Raw genomic sequence first — 23647 nt, 5'->3', positions numbered from 1 at the left:
AGTCGAGATCAGTCATAAGGCTGAACAATACATTTGGGAACCCATTCCGTTGTATACTGTGCTGTGGAAAAGCTTTCCCCTTTCTTGCATTCCCCATTTCTTGCTTTATGAAACCAAAGGGACAGAATCAATAAACTCTGTTCTGGGGTGTCTTGGTATGATTTGAGTTTTATGTCTCTCCCTCACTCCCTCTCTGTTTAATATAGGCAATTGTTTTTTATTCCCTTTGTTATTCTACTACTATTACTTTCTTGTTATTGTCAACACCAATAAAACCAAGGCCTTGGAATTCTCCAGCTGGCAGAGTTCCATGCTTCTGAAAAATGTAGCTCTATATGAAGCATCCCCATGAAGTTTAGGAGGTCCTAATCCATCACCCTTATCCAAGAGCTTTGGTGTGCCCCACAGGGCTTACACAAGCAGAATCTTCCCCATTCAAGTCAGTGTTTGGATCTGCGTTACATGTCCACATTGTACACAGGGAGCTAACACTGTGGCATCTGTCAGCACCCCTCACTCCTCCAGTCAGACCAAGTGGTTAGGTTCCAGGTCCATGAGGTTGCCCTCCAAGTTGTCTGTTGGAAGAGCTACAGGTGAGTAGCAAGGCACAGGTCAGGCACTGGTCAGTTGCCAGAAATGGCAGTCAAGTGAGCAAAAGACTTGTGTTGTAATTAGGGGTGTACGAAAATCACTTACCTGTTCACAGATTATGCTGATGGTGGGGGGGAGGTGCTCCGTCCCTCCCCCCAGAATTCTGGATGGGGGGGAGGCGCTCCGTTCCTCCCCCCACCCCGGAATCCTCCTTGGCCGGCTCAGCAGCCGGCCAGGCCCAGCCAGGCTAGAGCCGTCTGCAGCCGGATTTCCGGCCGCGGAGGGCTCTGGGGGAAAAAAAAAAACGCCTACGCAAATGGCGGCGGCTACGGCCACCGCCATTTGCATTCCTTATTTTTGGCATCTTAATCTACGTAAATATTTATGTAGACTAAGACGGTGAAAATAAGGGGAATGCAAATAGTGTAGTGGACGCTATTTGCATTCCCCTTATTTTTGCCGTATTAGTCTATGTTATTATTTACGTTGACTAAGACGGCCCAACATAAGGAACGCAAATGGCGGCGGCTGTAGCCACCATTTGCGTACGTCTTTTTTTTTTTACCCAGTCATTTTAGGCTATGTAAGTTTTTACGTAGCCTAAAACGTCTGGGTAAAAAAAAAAGCGTATGCAAATGGCGGCGGCCATAGCCACCGCCATTTGCGTACGCCTTTTTTTTTTTTTTTTACCCAGACATTTTAGGCTACGTAAAAACGTACGTAGCCTATCACTTGGGTGTAAAAACAAACAAACAAACCTGGAAATGGCGGTGGCAACTGGTCGGAAGACCGGCCGCCGAAGCCGCTGCTGGAGCCGCCGCTGCCCGGAAGATCCACCCCAGGTAAGTCTTGTCCCGAGGGGATCCGCGGGGTGGCAGGGGGGTGGCAGGCCATTCCGCCACAGATTTCGGGGGGCCGAATGCACTGGCACTCGGCCTCCCCAAGATCCATGGCGGAATTCTCTGCCATCCCTAGTTGTAATCCAATACAATCAAGGGAGCCAAATGTAACTAACATTTAAAATAAACTGATATAAGCCATTCCTTGGCATAGAGCAGGCTATGAATCAAATAATAAATCTTGTCTGCAGCAACCTTAACTCCACCAGAGGCAGGCGACATAATCCAGTACAGGCAAGCCAGTGATCAGAGGCAGTATGCCTATGTACACCAGTTGCTGGGGAACATGGGTAGTAGGGTGCTGTTGCATTCATGTCCTGCATGTGGGTTTTCCATGGGCAGCTGGTTGGGCCCTGTGTGAACAGAATGCTGGACTAGATGGACCTTTGGTCTGATGCAACAGGGCTCTTCTCATGTCAGGTTTCAGAAGGTGAGTAGTGCTCTGTACAGCTGCCTTTTGGAACCTGACCACCGGCTTGCCTATATTGGATTATGCCACCTGTTCCTTAACATATAGGACTAAGATATGAAGGTGTTATCCCATTCCTCTTGACATCCCTGACGTCTGCATGCCATGCCACCCCTCTCAGTGTCTGTGCGTTGAGTGATGATGTTTGCAACCAGGGACAGAGTTGCCCCACAGAACTGGGATGGCTCACTGTGCAGAGGTTCTGATGACATGGTGGATGGACATGTGAGAAGGTGCACCTTTGTAGTAATTTACAGGTTGGGGGAAGGCCTAGAACAGCTTTCCCCAACCTGATGCTTCCATATGTTTTGGACTACAACTCCCAGGATTTCTGACTTAAGAACATCAGAAGAGCCCTGCTGATCAGACCAAGGATCCATCTAGTTCAGCATTCCATTCACACAGTGGCCGACCAGCTGTCAATCAGGACTAGCAGGATACGAGTGCAACACCGCCCTCCTGCCATGTTCCCCAGCATCTGGTGTGCATAAGCTTATTGCCATAGCCATGCTGGCTGGGGCTGCTGGGACTTCAAGTCCCCAACACCTGGAGAACACCAAGTTGGGGAAGGCTAGCCTAGAAAAATGGACCAACAAGCACTTGAACCTCCCTTAATGTCAGATGTGGATTGTCCTTCCCCCTTCACAATCAACACTGCACCGAGACAAGCTTCAGGCTGTCACTAATTCATTTTGCTAGGAACTGACCTCATTACAAATGCAGATTCTAGGAACATTCTCAGACTGGCCCCTAAACCACTAATCTGTGATCCCTAATTGAGTTGCCAACAGTTTGGGCATGAAACTCTCAGGGCCAGACTTGATGCCCCTCCTTTAGGTGGTTCCCTCCTACGATGGCTTCCAAAAGTGGCTATCCTGGTGGATCATCTGAGCCCTGCCCCTAACTTTTCCCACTTTGCTTTGAGATGCTCTGTAGTGTCTCTCAAGTCATGCCCCTCTTCCTCCCCCTTCTTGAAAACTTGAGTTCTGATGGTGGAGGGAAGGGGAAGCAACTCTGCCAGGCCCATCTGTTTGTCATGGTTTTTGGAGGAAACTCCCCCATCATCTTGGCTCTGATCTAACTTTTCCACTCTGATTCAGAGTCAGAGCTGTCAGAAATCTCAAGGCGCTTGGACTCATCTCTGACACTTAATTCCTTTGTATGTTTCTGGCCTGGGCAGTAGATCTGGGCACTCCAAATTGTATCAAATGTATTACAGTCAGAAAGTATAATTTAATTGTATTAGTACTGTCAAATCTCCTAGCTTCCGTTCAGATCTCTCCAAGCAGTTACTTTCTTGAGATGTCATAGATGAGACAGAATTCAGTATAATATTCTCTTAAAATTCTAACACCAGTGCAATGAAATCACCTACAAAGGCCAAATACAGCTTCAATTCAATTTCTAGATCGGCCATCATGAAAACAATAATTTGATTGCAACAGTAAGAACCGAACATGGAACAACCAATTGGTTCAAAATTGGGAAAGGAATACGGCAAGGCTGTATATTGTCACCCTGCTTATTTAATTTATACGCAGAGTACATCATGAGAAACACTGGGTTGGATGAATCACAGGTCAGAATTAAGATTGCCGGGAGAATTATCAACAACCTCAGATACACAGATGATACCACCCTAATGGCAGAAAGCGAAGAGGATCTAAAGAGCCTTTTGTTGAGGGTGAAAGTGGAGAGTGCAAAAGCTGGTCTGAAACTCAACATTAAAAAAAACTAAGATCATGGCATCTGGCCCCATCACTTCCTGTCATATAGAAGGGGAAGAAATGGAAGCAGTGACAGATTTTATTTTCTTGGTCTCCAAGATCACTGCAGATGGTGACTGTAGCCATGAAATTAAAAGATGCTTGTTCCTTGGGAGGAAAGCTATGGCACACCTAGACAACAAAGTAAGAAACAGAGACATCACCTTGCTGACAAAGGTCCATCTAATCAAAGCTATGGTTTTCCCAGTAGTAACATATGGCTGTGAGAGCTGGACTATAAGGAAGGCTGAGCACCGAAGAATTGATGCTTTCGAACTGTGGTGCTGGAGAAGACTCTTACGAGTCCCCTGGACGGCAAGGAGGTCAAATCAGTCAATCCTAAAGGAAATCAACCCTGACCGCTCATTGGAAGGACAGATCCTGAAGCTGAAGCTCAAATATTTTGGCCACCTAATGCGAAGAGAAAACTCCCTGGAAAAGACCCTGATGCTGGGAAAGATTGAAGGCAAAAGGAGAAGGCGGTGGCAGAGGATGAGATGACTAGATAGCATCACCGATGCAATGAATATGAACTTGAGCACACTCCGGGAGAGAGCGGAGGACAGGAAGGCCTGGCGTGCTATGGTCCATGGGCTCATGAAGAGTCGGACATGACTCAGTGACTGAACAACAACGACATAGCTGGTTTCTAACCGAAGTGAAAGAACTCCACACCCCACCCCACCCCCACAATAGACAGTAGATTCATCTGGCTGGCGGAAGTGGGGAATCAATCAGTATTTTTGTGTGAATATTCTTTATCCTCATTTGTTCCAGTGTCAAAATCTGTCTTTTTAATGTAAGCTGATGCTTTGCAGATCCATCAGTCCCTCCCAGTCTGTATCATCTTCTCAAAATCTGATAATGGAGTCGCATGGAGCTTGTTTAAAAGGAGGGAAGTGTGTAGTCAGTCACTGCTGTCCTTCTGGATCAGACCAAGGGTCCATCTAGTCCAGCATTCTGTTCACACCATGGCCAACCAGCAGTTGTGCATAGATAATCCTGCCACTTCCAAAATTCTGCCCTCCTCCTGACCCACACCTTTCTGAGCTCTTGCTAGCCAGTTACAAAAAAAGAGAGACCACTTCTTTTAAACCGAGCGCTTTACCCTTTTTACACCATTGAATGAAATAATTAACAACACAGCTCCGGGACAGAAGGTTTCTTATGGGGCGGGTTTTGTGGACTGCCAACATTGAAAGGAAAAGAAGAGCAAGTAGATGCATTTATTTATCTATAGTGTGGCACATAAGGAAAGGGGCTGAGGAGGAAGGGAGGGGGGAAGTGACTTCAGGCATGAGTTCTTAAAGTGGTTATCATCATGACCAGCTGGGACAGAAACAGTTTGGGTATCCTGATGGAATGGCTGCCAGCCAGATGATAGTTGGGGACAGCTAAAGGCAGCTGGTTTCTCAGGAGGGGTGATGGAATGGCCCCACTTCTCTCCTCTCACAATCAAGTTGAAGGGGGTTGCTTATTTAGGCTCTGAAAAAGAGCTGCGTATGAAATAAGCAAATGCTAACCCTTTTTAACTTCCCCACTCCTAACAAAGCAATGCAGATCTGGTAATTAGATGAGCAATTGTTTAAATAACAAGAGTTTTCATTCTCTCTCTCTCTCTCTCTGCAGTTGACAGATCCTTTCAGGCCCATGCTGAGGGTAAGAATGGTGCTATGTCTTATTTGACCTCTGTCTACCTTACCCAGTGAGTTACTTGTAAGGATGGCTGGCTTACAACATTTCCCCATCCAAATTTCTCTCTGGGCTATCTGATTTTATTTGCGGAGAGGAACGGATTAGGAATCTTCTGTTCTTGCTTCTTCTTTTTTGTCTTCCCAACTTTGCACAGACCGTTTGCACGTGTGCCATGCGCCACAGCTTTGAGTTCATTTGTGTCTCACCGTGCTGATCCAGATTACCCAAAGTGCACATTGATGAAACAGTGCAAAAGGCATCTTGATGCAAAAGTGTGCATGATTGTGTTGTGGTGTGTGTGTGTGTGTGTGTGCTGCTTTGTCCGTGATTGTGCAAAAAAATGAAGTGGGGAAGGAGATACGAAGGGAGTGAAGGAACTGAAAACATTGGCCAGCAATTCTGCCCACTTAGTCTTCTTCTGTTGATTTTTAGTGAATGGGTGAAGGACATATTTATTTTTATTTACTTATTTCTTAATCACTCATCTGGCTGGTCACTCAGCCACTCTAGGTGATGTACAACAATGCAACAATCAAAAACAGTAAAATTAAGCATTAAAACATCATGTTCTAAAAATACCCTAACCCACCCCAGATGCCTGCCTGAACAACCACGTTTTCAATGCATGGCGGAAGCTCATTAAAGAAAGGGCATGGTGGAGTTCTCTAGAGAGGGAGTTCCACAGAGTGGGGGCCACCACAGAGAAGGCCCTCTCCCTCGTCCTCACCAGCCTAGCTGTCCTGGCTGATGGGACAGAGAGAAGGCCATCCGAGGTTGATCTTGTTGAGCGGCCTGTCTGGTGTTGCTGGAGGCGCTCCTTGAGAGAGGATGGGCCGGAACCATATAGGGTTTTAAAGGTCAAAGTCAACACTTTGAATTTGCCCCGGAAAACAACTGGTAGCCAGTGCAACTCCTTCAGCACTGGAGTGTGGACATGAGGATACACGCTTATTTACCTTCGGGGTCATAACCACTGGAAGTTGGTTATCTATATCTGCATCTATATATATAGTGTACCTTGAGAAGAACTATACAGAGAACAAGCAAACAAATCCAGCTTGGAGACTGACTCCCTCCACAAACCAGCAATATCACCTAGGACACGTGGCTATTTTAAAAATGTGTGACGTGACAAGGAGTATCCACGCTGGGTACAGAGAGATTAGCTGTTATCATATGCTGGCACATTCTAGCAGCATTTTCACCATGCCACACTGATATGGTGAAACCATCTCATTGGGACTTTGGCACAATTGGGTACAGATAGCCATTTGTCCTATAGCATTTTAGAATTTTAGAGATGGAAGTCACTTCGGAGGTCATCTAGTCCAACCCCTTGCTCAATGCAGGAATCTTGCAACTGCAGTATCCTTGGCAGAAGGCTGTCCACCCTCTGCTTAGCCAAAATCAGCTTCCCTGCCATTCCCACCCATTGGTTCAAGTTCTGCTCTCTGGAGCAACAGAGAACACATCTGCTCCATCTTCTGCATGAGAGCCCTTCTAACAGAGATGTGCTGCCTTTATTCTTCTTCTCTGCAGGCTAAACATACCCACCTCTTTCAACCATTCCTCGCAGGATTTGGTTTTATAGGTTTTTTACAACAATGTTCAAATCAGGACAGGTTCAGGCTCCGGTATTACTGTTCTTATGGCTATGTGGCATCATTTCCATCACTTCTTGTGTTTGCTTCTTTTGTAGAAACCAGGAAAATGGTGTGCTATGCATGTTCATATCGCTTGGCAGATATACCATCATCAGCAGAAAGTCAAGGTGAGTCCCTTTGGGCAGAAGGCACCCTCTTAAAAGGATACAGACCAACATGTTTACAGGGAGGGACTATAGCTGGGGGCCAGAACACATGCTTTGCATGGATCCGATCCCTGGCATCTCCAGTTAGAAGGATCAGGTGGTGGGGAAGACTCTTCTCTGCCTGAGATATCAGAGAACAACTTCCAGTCAGAGTGTGGAATGCTCTGACCTTGTCTAAGGCAGCTTCCTGTGTGTTCCTGAGCCATGGATGTTGATTTCTTGACTTCCACTCCATATGAATAAGTTACAGGTGGCTGTATGCCCTGGCTGTGGGCTATTTGTAAAGCGAAGGTTTGGAGGTGCTGAGATAATGATAAGCCAGACCCAGGTTTGCTTACAAGGAGCCTTTATTGAGTACTTACAGCACACAGGCGTACCCAAGGGTTGGATCAAATAGCTTCTCTGAACCCAGAGCCAAGGGGTATAATGGGTTTTATACCATACATGTTAGCAGTGAGGTAGCACGACAGCAGCAAGCATTAATTAGTGTTCATCTGCAACTTTCCCAACATAGAATAACAGTGCTTGTTCAGAAGGAAAACAATCAGAACTTGCCAATGATATCCTTGCTTGCCCCTAGTGGTTCCACATGGACCTATGGCCCGGCTGGAGTCCACCAAGAAGAGAGGCTTCAGCGTGGTGGCCCCCTTCCTGTGGAACTCCCTGCCTTTGGAGGTCAGGCGGGCGCCAATGTTGTGTTGCTTTTGGTGCCTCCCGGAGACATTGTTATTTCGAGAGGCCTTCCCTGAGTGACCAGCCACCATTTATGAAGTTCAGAATCTGTTCTTTTAAAATGTTTTACTTGTTTTAATGATGGGGTTTTATTCTTTTATCTTGTTGTTCACCGCTCCAAAATCTTTGATGTGGAACGGTATATAAACATTGTAAATAAATAAATAAAAATAAATATCCTCATGGCAAAAAAAGCACACATGTGGAGGATCCCGCCAGGACCAGCTCCAAGCTCCCTGTAAGGTAGGACCACTCAGGACCTGATCCCGGCTCTCCTTCCAAAAAGAGGACTGGCCAAACCCGGCCTTCCAGTCCCCCAAAATACCCAGTAGCCCCCCTCCTAAGCCAAGAGGCACTGAAATTAGCACTGAGGTTTTGCAGAGAAATCACACCAACTGAAGGTTGGTTAAAGGTTCATTAAGATAAAAATAGAAGGGAAGAATGCAAAGAATGGAAATAGCAAGTTACACAAACCCAAGCCAAAATAATAAAGCTACCTGGCCTGTCCTTACATACCTAAGTACGGATCTCCCCAGATAGCAACCAGCTGTCTGCAAGTCCAGAACCACCGGGATGAAGGGAGACACCAAGCCTCTACCTCAGGCTGCTTTTAAAGCCCAGCCTTGGCCACCCAGGGTAGATTTTCCTTCAGCTAATCATGGCTCAGCCCCTGGGTGGACCACCCTTGCCTCCAAGAGGCTGGAACTGCCCACCAACTCCAGCTGTATCACTTCCCAATTAGCAGAGACTGCGCCTGGCCTTGAGCGAAGGGGCTGACGCACCTCTAGATAACATACAATCCCAGGTGGTTACATCAGACGTGACCGCCTGGCCTAATCTTATGGTAGAAAACAGGCCATCGTTCTTGACAACATGTATCTTTTAGAAGCTAATGCTCCTTTCACCTCATTGCTCTGAAGGCTCCTTGGTCTCCAAAGCATTTCATCTGTGGCTGTGTGAAACCATAATGGAACAAATCCCACCAGCAAAGTCACTGACGATATGTCTCCATAGGACATCCTAAGAAATGTCTGTCTTATTCATGGTCTTATTTGCCATCTCCACCTCTATTCCAGAAACAGATGCAGTCAGATCCCCATAAACTGGATTTTGGCCTCAAACCTGAATTTCTGAGTAGGCCACCGGGTCCCAATCTGTTTGGAGCCATCCATCACCCTCATGATTTAGCTCGGCCGTCGACCCTCTTCTCTGCAGCCAGTGAGTGTGCAAACCACCAATCCATTATTTGTTTGGTAATGAAAGACATGTGGGAGGGAGGGTAGTCAGTGTTGCCAGAACACTTTTGGAAGGGCAGTGCAAACATGTGTAAGGGTGTCCTGTCCTGACCATGAGCGGGAGTCCACAAGGCCTGATGGATACCTGGGGGCAGGAGGCAGGTAAGATCAAGCTGGAATCTCAGGACTTTGGATAGTTCTAGGAAGACAACGTGCTCTTGGTTTAGAGCAGGGCTGGCCAATTTGTGACCCTCCGGATATTGTTGGGCTGAACTCCCATGAGTCCTTACCATTGTCTAAGGTATGTTCTTATCTTCTTAAGAACATAAGAAGAGCCATGTTGGATCAGACCAAGGGTTTCCCGTGGACAGCTGGTTGGCTGCTGTGTGAACAGAACTCTGGACTGGATGGACCTTTGGCTGATCCAGGAGGGCTCTTCTTATGTTCTTATGTTTAGACACAAAAAGGGGGCTACATTTCCTAGCATCTTGAGGTGGTACATAAGAATATATGAAGAGCCATGCTGGATCAGACCAAGGGTCCAGCTAGTCCAGCATTCCATTCACACAGTGGCCAACCAGCTGCCCACAGGAAACCCACAAGCAGGACATGAGTGCAACAGCACTCTCCCGCCCATGTTGCCCAGCAACTGGTGGGGTCATCCCATGAAGCTGATTGGTGGGAGATTCAAGACAGATAAAAGGAAGCACTTCTTCACACAGCACAGAGTTAAACTATGGAATTCGCTTCCAGAAGATGTGGTGATGGCCACCAATTTGGATAGCTTTAAAAGAGGGTTAGACAAATCCCTGGAGGAGAAAGCCATCAATGGCTACTAGTCCTGATGCCTCTATGCTACCTCCAGTACCAGAGTCAATGAGCCTATGTACACCAGTTGCTGGGGAACATAGGTAGGAGGGCACTATTCCACTTGTGTCCTGCTTGTGGGGTCCTGGTGAACAGCTGGTCGGCCACTGAGTGAACAGATTGCTGGAATGGATGGACCTTGGGCTGATCCAGCACGGCTCTTCTTAAGTTCTTAAATTCAGATATGACTAGAATTAGAGAGGGGGGTGGCAGGGAAGACTTCCTGCCATCCCCAATTTGACAGGAAATTATAAGTGTTTTAGTGTGCACAACAAAATTATGCATGGCATGGAGAATGTGGATAGGGAGATGTTTTTCTCCTTCCTGCATAATACTAGAATCTGGGGTCATCCCATGTAGCAGATTGGTGGGAGATTCAGGACTTCTTCACACAGCCCATAGTTAAACGATGGAATTCGCTACCACAGGTTGTTGTGATGGCCACCAATTTGGATGGCTTTCAAAGGGGATGAGATAAATTCTTGGAGGAGGGGGCTGTCAATGGCTACTAGTCCTGATGGCTATATGCTACCTCCAGTATTAGAGGCAGTATGCCTATGTGACCAGTTGCTGGGGAACATGGGTGGGAGGGTGCTGTTGCACTCATGTCCCGCTTGTGGGTTTCCTGTAGACAGCTGGCTGCACACTGTGTGAACAGAATGCTGGACTAGATGGACCCTTGGTCTGATCCAGCAGGGCTCCTCTTAGGTATGTTCTTATGAAGCAGAGTAAGCCACCACCTTAAGGAGTACCCCTTGAGGTCATATTTGGTTCTGTCAGAACTGCTTGCCCTCTCCCTTTGCTGAGGGTGGGGGTGGGGTGGGGAGTAGCAGACCCACTGGTGACCTTTGAAGGCCAGAGGGGGACGTCTGCTTGGCCAAATTCAGCCCAAATACAAGACATCCCCATCCCTGCTCTAGGCTCCAGGAAGCGTCCTACTGCTATATCCAGATGGAATCTGGGGGAAAGACCAAAAAGAAAGAAGAAAAAGCATCTGGGTTATTGTAATTTGAAATTTGGTCTCATTTTCATCAGACTGTTTGTGTACCCATACAAGCCTATGTGTTAATTCCAGCGAAATTATAATATGCATTCAAGTAACTTTTTTTTTTTCATTAAAAATGCAAACAAATATGTACATATAGTCTACTGGGTTACTGGAGGAGGAGAAAGCCCTGGTTTTTTAGGTCCTCAGTTGTGGAAGACAAGGTCCCTTTGGTCACATGCAAGTTGTTGCAAGACAACAACAACAAAAGTGACACACGCAGTGCATGTTCTCTGCATTCCCTGCTCAGGTGGTATTGGGATGTGTGTGTGTTTTATTTGCTTTTGAATTTGTTCTGGTAGGTGCTGCCCACCCTGCTGGCCCCCCTTTTGGTCCTCCCCCACATCACAGCAACTTTCTGAACCCAGCTGCCCATTTAGGTAAGTAGCAGTTGCCAACCTGTAATCTGCTGCCAAGCCAAAGTGGTGATGAGCCCATCAGACGCGGGAGCGTTCCACATGATTCAGGCCTTGCTGAAGCTAAGTAGGTCCGGGTCTGTTCAGTGCCTGGATGGGAGCCTGCCTGGGAACCCCTGTGTACACCATTTTGAGTTCCATCATGGAAGAAAGGTGGGATATCAATGTAATAATAAGCAATAATTAATACATGATTGGCCTGGGCCAACTGGTCTTGATCTGAACGGGGGAGAAGAGGAAATGTTTTATCGTAATTGTAAGGGTGGAGCCAGGGCCGGCCCAAGACATTTTGCTGCCTGAGGCAAATGACAAGATGGCGTCCGCTCCCATCCCATGTACAAAAGGACTGGAAGATGAATCTGTCTTCAACAGTAATGATGGGACAATGTTCTCCACTGAACTTGAAGGCAGCAGGCTAACTTAGGGAGCGTAGAGTAGGCTGTCTGCAAGGAACATGGTTTTCTCCTTGAACACCTTGCTGCTGCCTCCAAGTCTCTGCCACCTGACGTGACTGCCTCACCCTGCCTAACGGTAGGGCCGGCCCAGTGTGGAGCAGTATGCCAGTCATGAAAGACTCCATTTTTTTTAAATTCCAAAGCCATGAATCTGTGTGAACTCTTCAACTGGCCATTCTTATTATGCCTAAAGACAGCTTTAAAATGACCATCCATCTTTTTTTTTAATTGTTTTAGTCATAGTGAAGGGCTCATATAAATTGGTCTCCTCATCAAACAACACCATGGTATGATTATTACTATATGCTTACTCATGATCATGCTTCAGGCTGCAATCCTAAACAGCCATACTCAGGAGTAAGTCTTGTTGAGCTCAACAAGACTTCTGAGTCGGCACGCTTAGGACTGTATTGCTAAAAATACAATGAGGAATACAGCAGTGGTAAGTGGTAAATGTTATTTCACTAGGATTAAATTGCATGGGGAATTCTCCTCCTGTGACCTTTTCCACATTCAAAAGAGCAGTGTATCACCTGCCCTTGATGATGACTTTTCCCCTGATTTTTGCTCAGTTACCTAAACTCAGAAGATCACTGCCACATCTTGTGGGAATAATTAACTGTGTAGAATCACTTGATAATTTTGAAGTTAGAAGTAGGAATGTACGGACTGTGAAAAATCCACTCAGTCTGTGTTTCATGGATTGTCAGGTGCCTTTCGTTAAGTCATCTGCCCATCCACAGAATTTGTTTTTTTTTGTTTCTGAATTTGCAGAAATGTGCATTGCGCAAATGCACAGTTGTGCAAATCTGCCCATGTGAAATTACGCAACTTCCCCCCAAATGCACATTTTCACACTTTAGTCCGTGGGGGAAATACGCATTTTGGCCTGGGTTGGTGGGGGGGGGGAGACATATTTTTCTATGGTGACATTTGTGCAAAATTCAGGAGAGTTGTCCATTTGCAAGTCCACAGAATCCACCCAACAGAGGAAAAGCTGGGCCACTGCAGAATCTGTGGGTCAGATTTGCAAAAAGCCATACTCATTTGGTTCTGGTGATTTTTCCTACACCCCTAGTTGGAAGGGTTCTTGAAGGTCATCCAGCTCCTTGCTCCATGCAGGAATCTTTCACTACAGCGTCTTTTACAGATGGCTGTCCATCTTCTGTTTTTTAAAAAAAACCTTTTGTGAAAGAGAGCACCCTGAGGCAGTTTGTTCTACCATTGAACAACTCTTACCATTCGAAAGTTTATCCTAAAGATAAGCTGAAATCTGCTTCCCTGCAATTTCCACCCATGCATTGTGGAGCTATTCTCTGGAGCAACAGGACACAAGTATTCTCATCTTTTGTGTGACAGCCCTTCAAATACAACTTCATGGCAGGGGTTGGGGTGGGTGGGGATGTAGTATCATTCAGATCATCAGGAGTGCTATTTTATTTCATGATTAGTTTTTTGGTACTGTCCTTCTGTAAACAGTTATCAGGAGGATTTGCAATAGATTTTGAAAATTAGAATACAACAACAGCAACAGCAGCAGCAAAGATAGCGACATAAAAACAACCGGAAAAGTCCATGATATAACATCTTCCAGATTATAAAAGCCTGAGGGGGGTGGGGGGGATCATCTGGTGCTGAAAAGCCATTAGAAGTGCAATCCTATGCACATTTATTCAGAAGCGAGTCCCATTGAGCTCAATGGCCCTTACTCCCTAGTAAGCATTATTAGAATTGCAGTCTTAAGCAGGTGCCAGATGAGTCTCCCTGGGGGAGAGTTGCACAAATGAGATGCCAACTGTCTCACCTCAGAGGATCGGGTTACCAGGGCTGCCTCAGTTTCTGCAGGTGCTTTTTGGTACACACACATACTGATTAGGGAGCAGGCCTCCTTTTAGGTACCCAGGCCCCAAACCAGATGCTGCCGAGTATCCAATGCGATCTTTGCCTCCTCTCACCACCACCCCTGCATTTTTGCTAGATGGGCGATTTTGCCCATGTTGCAATGGTGCTTCGGAGGGGGAGGGAAGGAGGCTGGGGCAACCAACGGGGATGTTGTATGGCTGATGCCCCGGTCTCCTCCCCCCACTGCTCCCTTTTCCCATCTCCATGTTCTGTTCCCAAGTGCAGAGATGTTGCCAGAACCACACTGGTGGGGACAGTGTGGGGACAGGGAGTGCGGTTTGTGGGCTCCAAAGTCAGAGCCCTGTTTCCAACCTCGGACACCAGAAACCGAAGAATCCTACGTCCCCCCAGATGCTATCTGGGGGACATAGGATTTCTCCCTAAAGCAGTCAATCCCAGCCTGGTGCACTTCAGATGTTTTGGACTTCAATTTGAGTATGGCCGGTCTCCAGGAATGCTGGGAGTTGTAGTCCAAAACATTTGGAGGACACCAGGTTGGGGAATTAAGCATTAAGGCTTTAAACATCAAGCAACAGCATTTTGAATTGTGCTCCAAAAAGGACTGGAAGCCATTGTGCAATAATGTAAGGTGAACAATGTCTTAATGACTAGGATTGCTAATGGAATCAGGCCTTGCAAGATACCTGGCCAGATTTTGAGGTTCTGCCTCTTTATCAGATGTGTCTTCTGAAGCAAATCTGACTTATGTCACAATCTAGTTTTTTCCCCAATTCGTATTTCTAGAATGTGAAATAAATTTATAGGATTGGGGGGGGGGGTCCCTGATGCCTTTAACTATTTCTTTTAAACCAGTCTGCAGAACTATAACTGTGATCATGGAGGAAGAAAGATTTAACAAAACCTTGGGTTTTGTCAATGCAAGTGCTTTTGTCTGGTTTAAAATGACTGACCCCTGGAATGAGTCATTTCTACCAGTGAGAGCTCTAGCTTCCATTTTGGCAGGCTAATACCCCTCTTTCTTTTTCTTTATTTATTGACCCCCTAGAATTTAATTGTGTGGCTTGTTTTTTTCTCCTTTCTGCTGTTGTATGAATGTGCAATAGCAAAAAGAAGCGGGGGGGAAGGGTTTAAAATATATTTTTTCTTTAGGGAAATCTGTTGTGATTTTGCTTCCTTTGTGATGGTATCATGAGCGGTATCCATTATTGATATTCTGAAGTCTGGCATCCTTACTAAAAGACAAGCAGAGTGGAACCCAAGGGACAGCAGAAATGAGAGTAATAGGGTACAACTGGGGAGAATCTACATAGCTCTTATTTTGGTGGCTACGGAGACAGGACACTGGTCTGAAGTTAGAGCATCAGTTCCTGGAACAATCGTCACCTGAAGAGATCATCCACCCAAGTTGTCTGAGGGTGATCATGGAAAGAATGCTGGATCCCAGTATCCAGCTCCGTGTATCTTTGCAACACACACACACACACACATAGCAACTACATTCCATCGTAGGTAACTCCCTTCCCATTAGCGTCTTTCCGTTTGGTTTCAGAGACTTTTAATCGGCCCACGACGTTCACCAGTCTTGCAGCCGTGAGCGGCAATGCCTTCGGGGGACTCGGGAACCCTGCCGTTAGTGAGTAAATTCTCCACCAGCTCTTTTCGTTCAGATTATCATCAAGGATGCTTGAACAGGGCAAATTTGCATGAAAACCCAAATCCTCTTCCGTGTCCTGGTTCTAACAGAGGCAGGAAACCAACATGCAGTCCCCCCCCCCGCCCCCAATATGCTAGTCTTCCATGTGCAGGGATTTATTATTTGTTTGTTTGTTTTTGAATGAAGGCGCATTCAGTCATATCGAGGCCATGCTCTCTGAAAGTGGTGAGGCTGAGTGTAATATTGCTTAGTATGGAAACAAATTACTGAAGCTCTATATGAGGCTGATTGTCATTTTGTTTAGAAGAACTTGCCACATAAGCTGGCGGGGGGCTCTTGCCATGAATCCCCCCCCATCTGCCTTGCCCCACTCACTGCCCTCCAGATGCCTTGTTTCCCAACCCATCTAGAAGGCAACAGGTTGCCCTACATAATGATGGTGACAGCAAAGGTGGTAAAACCCATGGCTCCCAACTGCATAAAGTGAGCTGTACTAAATGGTACAGCCAAGGGAGCAGTGGGGGAGATAAATTCCTCTCCTCCAGCCCGAAATTGCAACTAGACACATTTTGTGGAGCTCTGTCAATTGCTCTGTCACACTGCTGCATCATGCATCACCATGTTTCCATCCAGAAGACCTACACTCATTGGGTTGATTATCAGAAGATGCCTTGCCCACATAGAAGTGAGCCGAGTAACTTCTTCTCGCTCCGTCCAACTAGCTTCTTTCCCAAACTTGAACAGGTGTATCTTAGATTCACCAGATCAAGAGAAAATACAATGGCTTGAAGGAGAGACCCCACTCACTGATAGATTTACAAATCTTTACGAAGTGTTTTGGGCTTCAAGAATTAATGTATGGGTAGTGGTCCCAGACACTTCTCTCAAGCCAGAGAACAAAAATTTGGTACTAAAGAATATATAGTTATTGCTGAAACAGTCGGAGGGAGCAATCCTATGGCCACTAGTCAGCGGCTAGATGGCCGTAGGATATGTAGCTTTCTGGGAACTGACCTCAGAGCCCATGCTCCGAGGTTGGTTCTTGGAGAACAGACCTTCCCGCCCTTCCATGCTGCCTTGCAGGCAGCGTGGAAAGGCCTCGCCCTCTGCACTCAGAAGAGGAGTGTGGAGCAGCCAAAACAGGGTGTTCTGGGGGGCATTCCAGGGCAGTGAAGGTGGAAATGCCAGTACAACACATCCAGCATGTTGTCCAGCAGCCTCCTCCCCCATTCCGCCTTCCCGCAGCTAGACAGCCGAAATCGGCTGTCTAGCCGCAAATGCAGGGCAGGAGAAGCATGGAGGGAATGATCCCCTCCGTGCTTCTCCTGCCCTGCATTGGATAGAGGGTCACCTCCAAATTTGGAGGTGGCCGCCTATCCCCATAGGATTGCGCCCTAAGAGAATAGCACACTTTTGTTATGATAAGGCAGATCACAAACATCCCTAAATACACGCAAGTTATAATCACTGAAAGTATAATGAAAAGAGTATCAAGCATATTGTTAACATAGTAAAATCGAAGTTCCTCTCAAGCTAACAGTTAATATCAGAATTACATATTTACTTAAATGGAAGGCATGGTGGGCAAAGACAGCCTAAACACATTTGGCAGGTTTCTCATTCTCCCAGGATCTCTCTCCCAAACAAAACAAAGCCTTGTCTTTTATAACCCCCATGATGTCCATGTCGTCATCCTTAATTTCAGACCTGGTCATACCACTATTCCCATTTTTCCCCAGTGTAGCCAGGTTAGCTATTGTTACCAGTATCCCTAGATGAAGGTATCTCTGCTAAGCTAAGCAGCTTTCGGCTTCCAATACTTGACCCACTCCCTCATGGCAGCTTTCCTTCATTTCCAAGAATACATTCCATTACTCACAGTTATCTCACAGCACACACAGAGGGCTTCTCCACACGGGGCTTTTATCCTGCTATTGAGATTGGTTACTCACGGAGGTTTGCGGGCCCTTTACATGATGTCATCAACCTCCAGGGCGTCTCCCATGCTAAATGGCCTTTATCCCATTTTTTTAAAGATTGGAGATAATGAGCTATCAAATGACAGCGCACTGAGTTCCCTCCTGAAAAGAGGAAATCCCGCAATATGAGGAGCTAGACCACAGCGCCATCCAGTGGCTTTATAATGAAACATATAGAACAACACTGACAAGGGGAAACATTGGGGGAGGGGAAGCGCGTGTAAAGGGAGCCCATTGTGATCCTGCATTTAAAACAGAAGCAGAATGTCCTGGTAAAGTTGTGGGATTTTAGCTGGTGTAGAAATGCGCAGAACTAATCACTTCTAAATAATACAATAAATTCTTATCAATTGCATACACTGTAATGCATATTGCACTACAGAAGTGGATGCATGTAGCCTCTCTTCAGATATATAAAGAAACACACACACAGAGGTTGAGGCCAGTGCTGCTCTCCCCACACACCACACTCACATCTGCATTCATTGTATCCATGCTGAAATTCTCCAAGGGGCCAAAGAGTAGAGATAGGCAAGCTCTCTTCTCCTCACCTTGGGAAACGATACGAATTCTTCTCCCAAAATCAGGAAGGACTCAGATTTATCAGCAGTTTTCCTAGGGACAGTTCTTCAAAGCAGCCTTCTAGGCAAAGGAAAAGAAACATCTCCCCTAAGAGTACAGTGTTTGGGGCTTTTTTTTTTTAGTTTAGAAGAAAGGCAAATAAGGGGAGACATGGAGAAGCTTTTCTCCCTCTCTCATAATGCTGGAGCCCAGGATCATCCAACAAAGCTGAATGGTGGGCGATTCAGGACAGATAAAATGAAATCTTACCTATTTTACTTATATATTTTAAAGTATTTATATACTGCTTCCCTTTTGAAAAATCCCCAAGTGGTTTACAACAAATAAGAAAACAATGCATCATTATAAAAGCATAACTTTATTTATTTATTTATTCATTCATTCATTCATTCATTCATTTCATTTCTATACTGCCCAATAACCAAAGCTCTCTGGGCAGTTCACAAAAATTAAAACCAAACAGTGCAGGTAAACCAACGTGACATCTAAAAGCATTAAAACCACAATATAACAATATAACCAGAATCAAACCAGAATCAAACCTAGCAGCAATGCAGAGATTTAAAGTACAGATTTAAAACACCAATGCTAAAAGACTAGAAAGCTAAAATGCTAAAATGCCTGGGGGAATAAAAAAGTCTTCACCTGGCTCCAGAAGGAATGCAATGTAGGTTCCAGGCGAACCTCACTAGGGAGCTCATTCCACAGCCGGGGTGCCACAGCAGAAAAGGCCCTCTTCCTAGTAGCCACCCACCTCACTTCCTTTGGCAGGGGCCCACGGAGAAGGGCCGCTGAGGATGGTCTTAAGGTCCGGGCAGGCACATATGGGAGGAGGTGGTCCTTCGGATAACCTGGCCCCAAGCCATTAAGGGCTTTGAATGTTAACACCAGCACTTTGAATCGGGCCTGGAAATGGACTGGCAGCCAGTGCAGCTGGAAAAGGACTGGCATAATGTGATCTCGTTGGCCAGTCCCTGTTAACAATCTTGCTCCCCTATTTTGGACCAGCTGAAGTTTCTGGATTGTTTTCAAAGGCAGCCCCACATATCAGGCATTGCAGTAACCCAGACGAGAAGTTGTCAGAGCATGGAGAACTGCAGCTAGGCTGTCTCTGTCCAGTTAAGGGCGTAGTTGGTATAGCAGCCGAAGCTGATAAAAAGTGCTCTGTGCCACTGAGTTCACCTGTGCCTCAAGGGACAGTTCTGGATCCAAGAACACCCCCAAACTACGAACGCGATCCTTTAGGGGGAGTGAAAGTTAGACAAGTTAATGGTTGGGAAAAGCCAGGGTAAACAAGTATATTTTTGATAATTGTCAAAAGCACATTATTGTTGGTGCCTGATGTATCATGGAGGAGAGGTCATTCCAGACGGAGGGTGCCACCACAGAGAAGGCCCGTTGCCATGCTGCTGCCAGGTGGGATTCTGCAGGATGTGGCATGGACAACAAGGCCTCCCCTGAACATTTTAATTGCCTAACAGGTCTATATAGGGGAGGCGATCTTTCAGGTAACCTGGTCCCAAGTTGTTTAAGACTTTATATGTCGATAATAATATCTCGAACCTGGCTCAGTAGGGAACTGGCAGCCAGTCCGGTGTTTCAGCACAGGTGTTATGAGCACATGGCAAGGCACTCTGCTTATCTGTCTTGCTCCAACATTCGACACTAGCTGCATCTTCTGAACCAGCCTCAAGGGCAGCCCCACATAGAGAGCATTACAGTAGTCTAATCTTGAGGTTACCAGTGCATGGATCACAGTGGTTAAGCTCTCCCTGTCCATGAATGGCTGCAATTGATATACCACTGGTAAAATGCAGTCCGTGCCACAGAAGTCACTTGGGCTTCCAGTGACAATGATGAATCTAGGAGTACCCCAAACTGTGTACCCATTCTTTTAGGGGGAGGGCAACCCCATTCAGAGCAGGTAAACTCCTTAATTCCTGGTCCCTGGAATGACTTACCCACAGTGTCTCCGTCTTAGCTTATTGGCCCTCTTTATGTATGTATGTATGTATGTATGTATGCATTTATTTGAAGGGCCGCGGTGGCTTAGTGGTTAAGATGCTGAACTGCAGACTGGAAGGTCGGCAGGTCAGCAGTTCGAGACCTGAGTGCCACGTGACGGAGTGAGCTCCCTTCTTCAGTCCCAGCTCCTGCCAACCTAGCAGTTCGAAAGCAAGAAATGCAAGTAGATAAATAGGCACCGCTTCGGCGGGAAAGGTAACAGCGTTCCATGCACCTCGGTGTTCAGTCATGCCGGCCACGTGACCACAGAAGCGTCTTTGGACAGCGCTGGCTCTTCAGCTTAGAAATGGAGATGAGCACCATAGAGTCGGACACGACTGGTTGGGGACACCTTTACCTTTACCTTTTTTTATGCATTTATTTACTATTAACATTTATATAAATAAGTGCTAAACAGCCATCAAGGTGGTGTGCAACAATTTAAAATCCAGCCCACCGCTTCTTCGCAAAGTACAGGGTTCAATTGTGGAACCCGCTGCTACAGATAGCTTTTTACAAGAGGGGTAAACAAATTCATGGGGTATAATGCTTTTATATGTTATATTGTTTTACTGTGTGTTTTTTGGTTTTAATTTTTGTGAACCTCCCAGAGAGCTTCAGGCATTGGGCAGTATAGAAATGAAATGAAAGAAAAAAGAATGAATGAATGAATGAATAGGATAAGGCTATCAATGGCTAATAGTCATGTTGGCTGTATCAGAAGCAGTATGTCTCTGAACACCAGTTGCTCAGGAACATGAGCAGAAGAGTGCTGCTACTATGCTTGTAGCCTTTGCATAGGCATCTGGTTGGCCAGTACAGGAACAGAATACTGGGCTAGGTAGTCCCTTGGTCTGAGACAATATGGCTACTCTTACGTTCTTTTATTCTTATCTCTGTTGCATTGCAAGGGCCCATTTCTGGGAACATGGCATAGATAGTGTGTGTGGGGGGGCAACATGGGACCATAAGATAAGAGGAGTCCTTACAGAAGGTGGACTTTTGCCCTCTAGCCCCAGTTCCAAGGAGGGGTAAACCGGGAAATGTTCTCCAGCTCAGATTGTAATCCAAGCTGGAGGAAGAACTTGAGGGTATCTAATGCTTGCCTCTCCTCTGAAAGCCAGGCAAACTTTGCCAACATTTCTACTGAAGATGTCCCCATCTATAGGAAGCCACTGTCTGGATTCACAGTAAAGAATTCTCAGACCTGACTTGTGACCCCCAAATCCATTGGAACAGGTTTCTTGTGTCAATTTGTCCATGTAAAAATAGTGTGTAGATCAACTTGAAACCATGGCCTTGGATTCTCTCATTTGACAACACTTGAGAGCCTAAAGTTTAGAATAACATAGAGATAGATAGATAGATGGATGGATGGATGGATGGATGGATGGATCTTTAACTATTCTTTAAAATGCAGTACACCCCTGTTGGCTGACTCTAAAATGATCAAAATTCCAAACTCAGCTGATTCCTCTCCATGTTTGTGTAATCTAACATAAATAGCACTCCTGCTTTTATGAACATCTTGTTAATTTTTTTGGGGGAAATGGTGGTTTCCCAAGCCATTGAAAGGGAGGAGGGGAGAAGAGGTTATACTAAAGGGCTTGTATACAAGGGGATTTGCCTGTAATCATAGAATCCTAGAATAGTAGGGTTGGAAAGGGCCTATAAGACCCTCGAGTCCAACCCCCTGCTCAATGCAGGAATCCAAGTCAAAGCATCCCTGACAGATGGCTGTCCAGCTTCCTAGAATCATAGAATCATATAATATAGGGTTGGAAGAAGCCTATAAGACCCTTGAGGCCAACTCCCTGCTCAATGCAGGAATCTGAGTCAAAGCATCCCTGACTAGCTGTCCAGCTTCATAGAATCATAGAATAGTAGGGTTGGAAGGGGTGTACAAGACCACTGAGTCCAACCCCCTGCTCAATGCAGGAATCAAGTCAAAGCATCTCAGACAGATGGCTGCTCAGCTTTATCTTGAATGTTTCCAGTGTGGCATTCATACAAGTCAAATCCGTAACTTTCGGAAAGGTTCAACCACTGGCTGCTAAAAGCCATATCTGTGTAAGCTATAAGATCTATCCTTGTGCCTGATTGAAAACTGGAAGGTCACCTCTAGTTGGTTATGAAAAGGACCTGCTCTTCTGAGGTGGAAAAGAAAGACGGTCCAACACAGGGTTGACTACATTGCTCTTGGACATATTGTAGGCCACAGAAAGAGTTTTCTGAGAGAGAGGATCATAAACCAAGGAATGAACGTTAGACTGACTTATCTTTAGACCAAACGGCTCAAAAGAGACTATGCATTTGGCTGTATATGAGAAATACACACACACACACACACACACACACACACACAGCAGTGGGAACAGTGATTGATTTGGGTGGTTTTACCTGGGGCAAATTGTTGCAGAAGATGACACTGGAGTTTGTTCATTTGTCTGAAATACTTTTTTTTTATATCCCACCTTTCAATCCCTCCAAAGTGGCTAAGCATTTAAACAAATGAAAACAGTAAAAGCAATAGCAAAACAAAGGCAATAATTTGGAATTAAAGAAATATGTCCATAGGCACAGAGCTCTTCTCTTTGGGAAAAAAAGGGGGTATTATGCTGCATCTGGAGGATCTCTAATGTAAATCTCTGCCGTAGGATGTTTGCCTGGCTCCCCTCTCTCGATTTCCCACCACCTTGTTAAAATATATCTGCTCTGGAGGGCTTTTGAGAGTTTGTTTTCTTATGTCCCCGCTGAGCTAATTTTGTTGTGACCCTGTTCTGGTGCCCCAGATTCTGTCATGATTCTGATTATTTTTTCATTGTATTTGATTATTTTTCATGTATTTTTATTACTTTTGTCTTTTGTTCACTATATGAGCTACTCATTGAGAATTGGGGGTGGGGTGGGGGAAGCAGGGTATGAAAATAAATAATTTTGCCCTGGGCCCCTGGAATCTTCTGTGTGACAAGGTGAATGTAAAATATTTCTAGGTCCGGGTTATTTGCATGCCTTTTTAGATTTGGTGAGCCACTTTCAATGTGATTTTTCTTCCCCGAAAAACTGGCAATAAAGAAAATTATACTTTTTTTGTCGCTTACATTTTCCCACCCAGTCACTTTTTGTTTGTTTGTTTTTAGAAATATTGCACTCCTCTCAGTTAAATCAGTTGCCTTCCCACTGTTAAGGCCCAAGTGCTAATGCTTATCTATTAATCTCCTTTCCTTTTCCAGCTACCCATAATATGTATTCATTTTAAACTCTGAGTGCTGTAAAAAAATAAAAGTTGGGTTTGATTGGTAAGTACCATCAACTGAGCATTTTGCTTTTCCCCCCCTCCCCACTTCGCCATTTCAGCACCCAACACCATGTTCAGCCACAAGGATTGCCCCAGTATGCAGAACTTTAGCAACCCTCATGAGCCCTGGAATCGTCTACACCGAACTCCTCCTTCGTTTCCGACTCCTCCGCCCTGGCTGAAGCCAGGTGAGCTGGAACGCAGTACGTCTGCTGCAGCTCATGAGAGAGATATAGATAAAGGAGACTCCTCTCTTAGTAAAGATGACAAAGAAAGGTATGAAAGAA

General features: G+C 45.7%; 1 protein-coding gene across 2 annotated transcripts in view; it reads left to right on the top strand.

Moving 5' to 3' along the window:
• Positions 1-23647, top strand: part of AUTS2 (activator of transcription and developmental regulator AUTS2) — a 1269596-nt gene that overhangs the window by 1243451 nt on the left and 2498 nt on the right. For both annotated transcript variants that reach the window (XM_084822994.1, XM_084822993.1), the window contains exons 13-18: positions 5355-5384; positions 7120-7191; positions 9039-9180; positions 11412-11489; positions 15393-15476; positions 23420-23636. In XM_084822994.1, coding sequence (XP_084679120.1) covers positions 5355-5384; positions 7120-7191; positions 9039-9180; positions 11412-11489; positions 15393-15476; positions 23420-23636 — 623 coding nt within the window. The remainder of the gene's footprint in view (positions 1-5354; positions 5385-7119; positions 7192-9038; positions 9181-11411; positions 11490-15392; positions 15477-23419; positions 23637-23647) is intronic.

This window comes from Heloderma suspectum, chromosome 16, assembly GCF_057233095.1.
Source record: "Heloderma suspectum isolate Gila_16-S chromosome 16, 16-S_ref, whole genome shotgun sequence".
Taxonomy (NCBI): domain Eukaryota; kingdom Metazoa; phylum Chordata; class Lepidosauria; order Squamata; family Helodermatidae; genus Heloderma; species Heloderma suspectum.
Note: the sequence above shows the minus strand (reverse complement) of the source record. Positions and strands in the feature narration are given on the sequence as shown.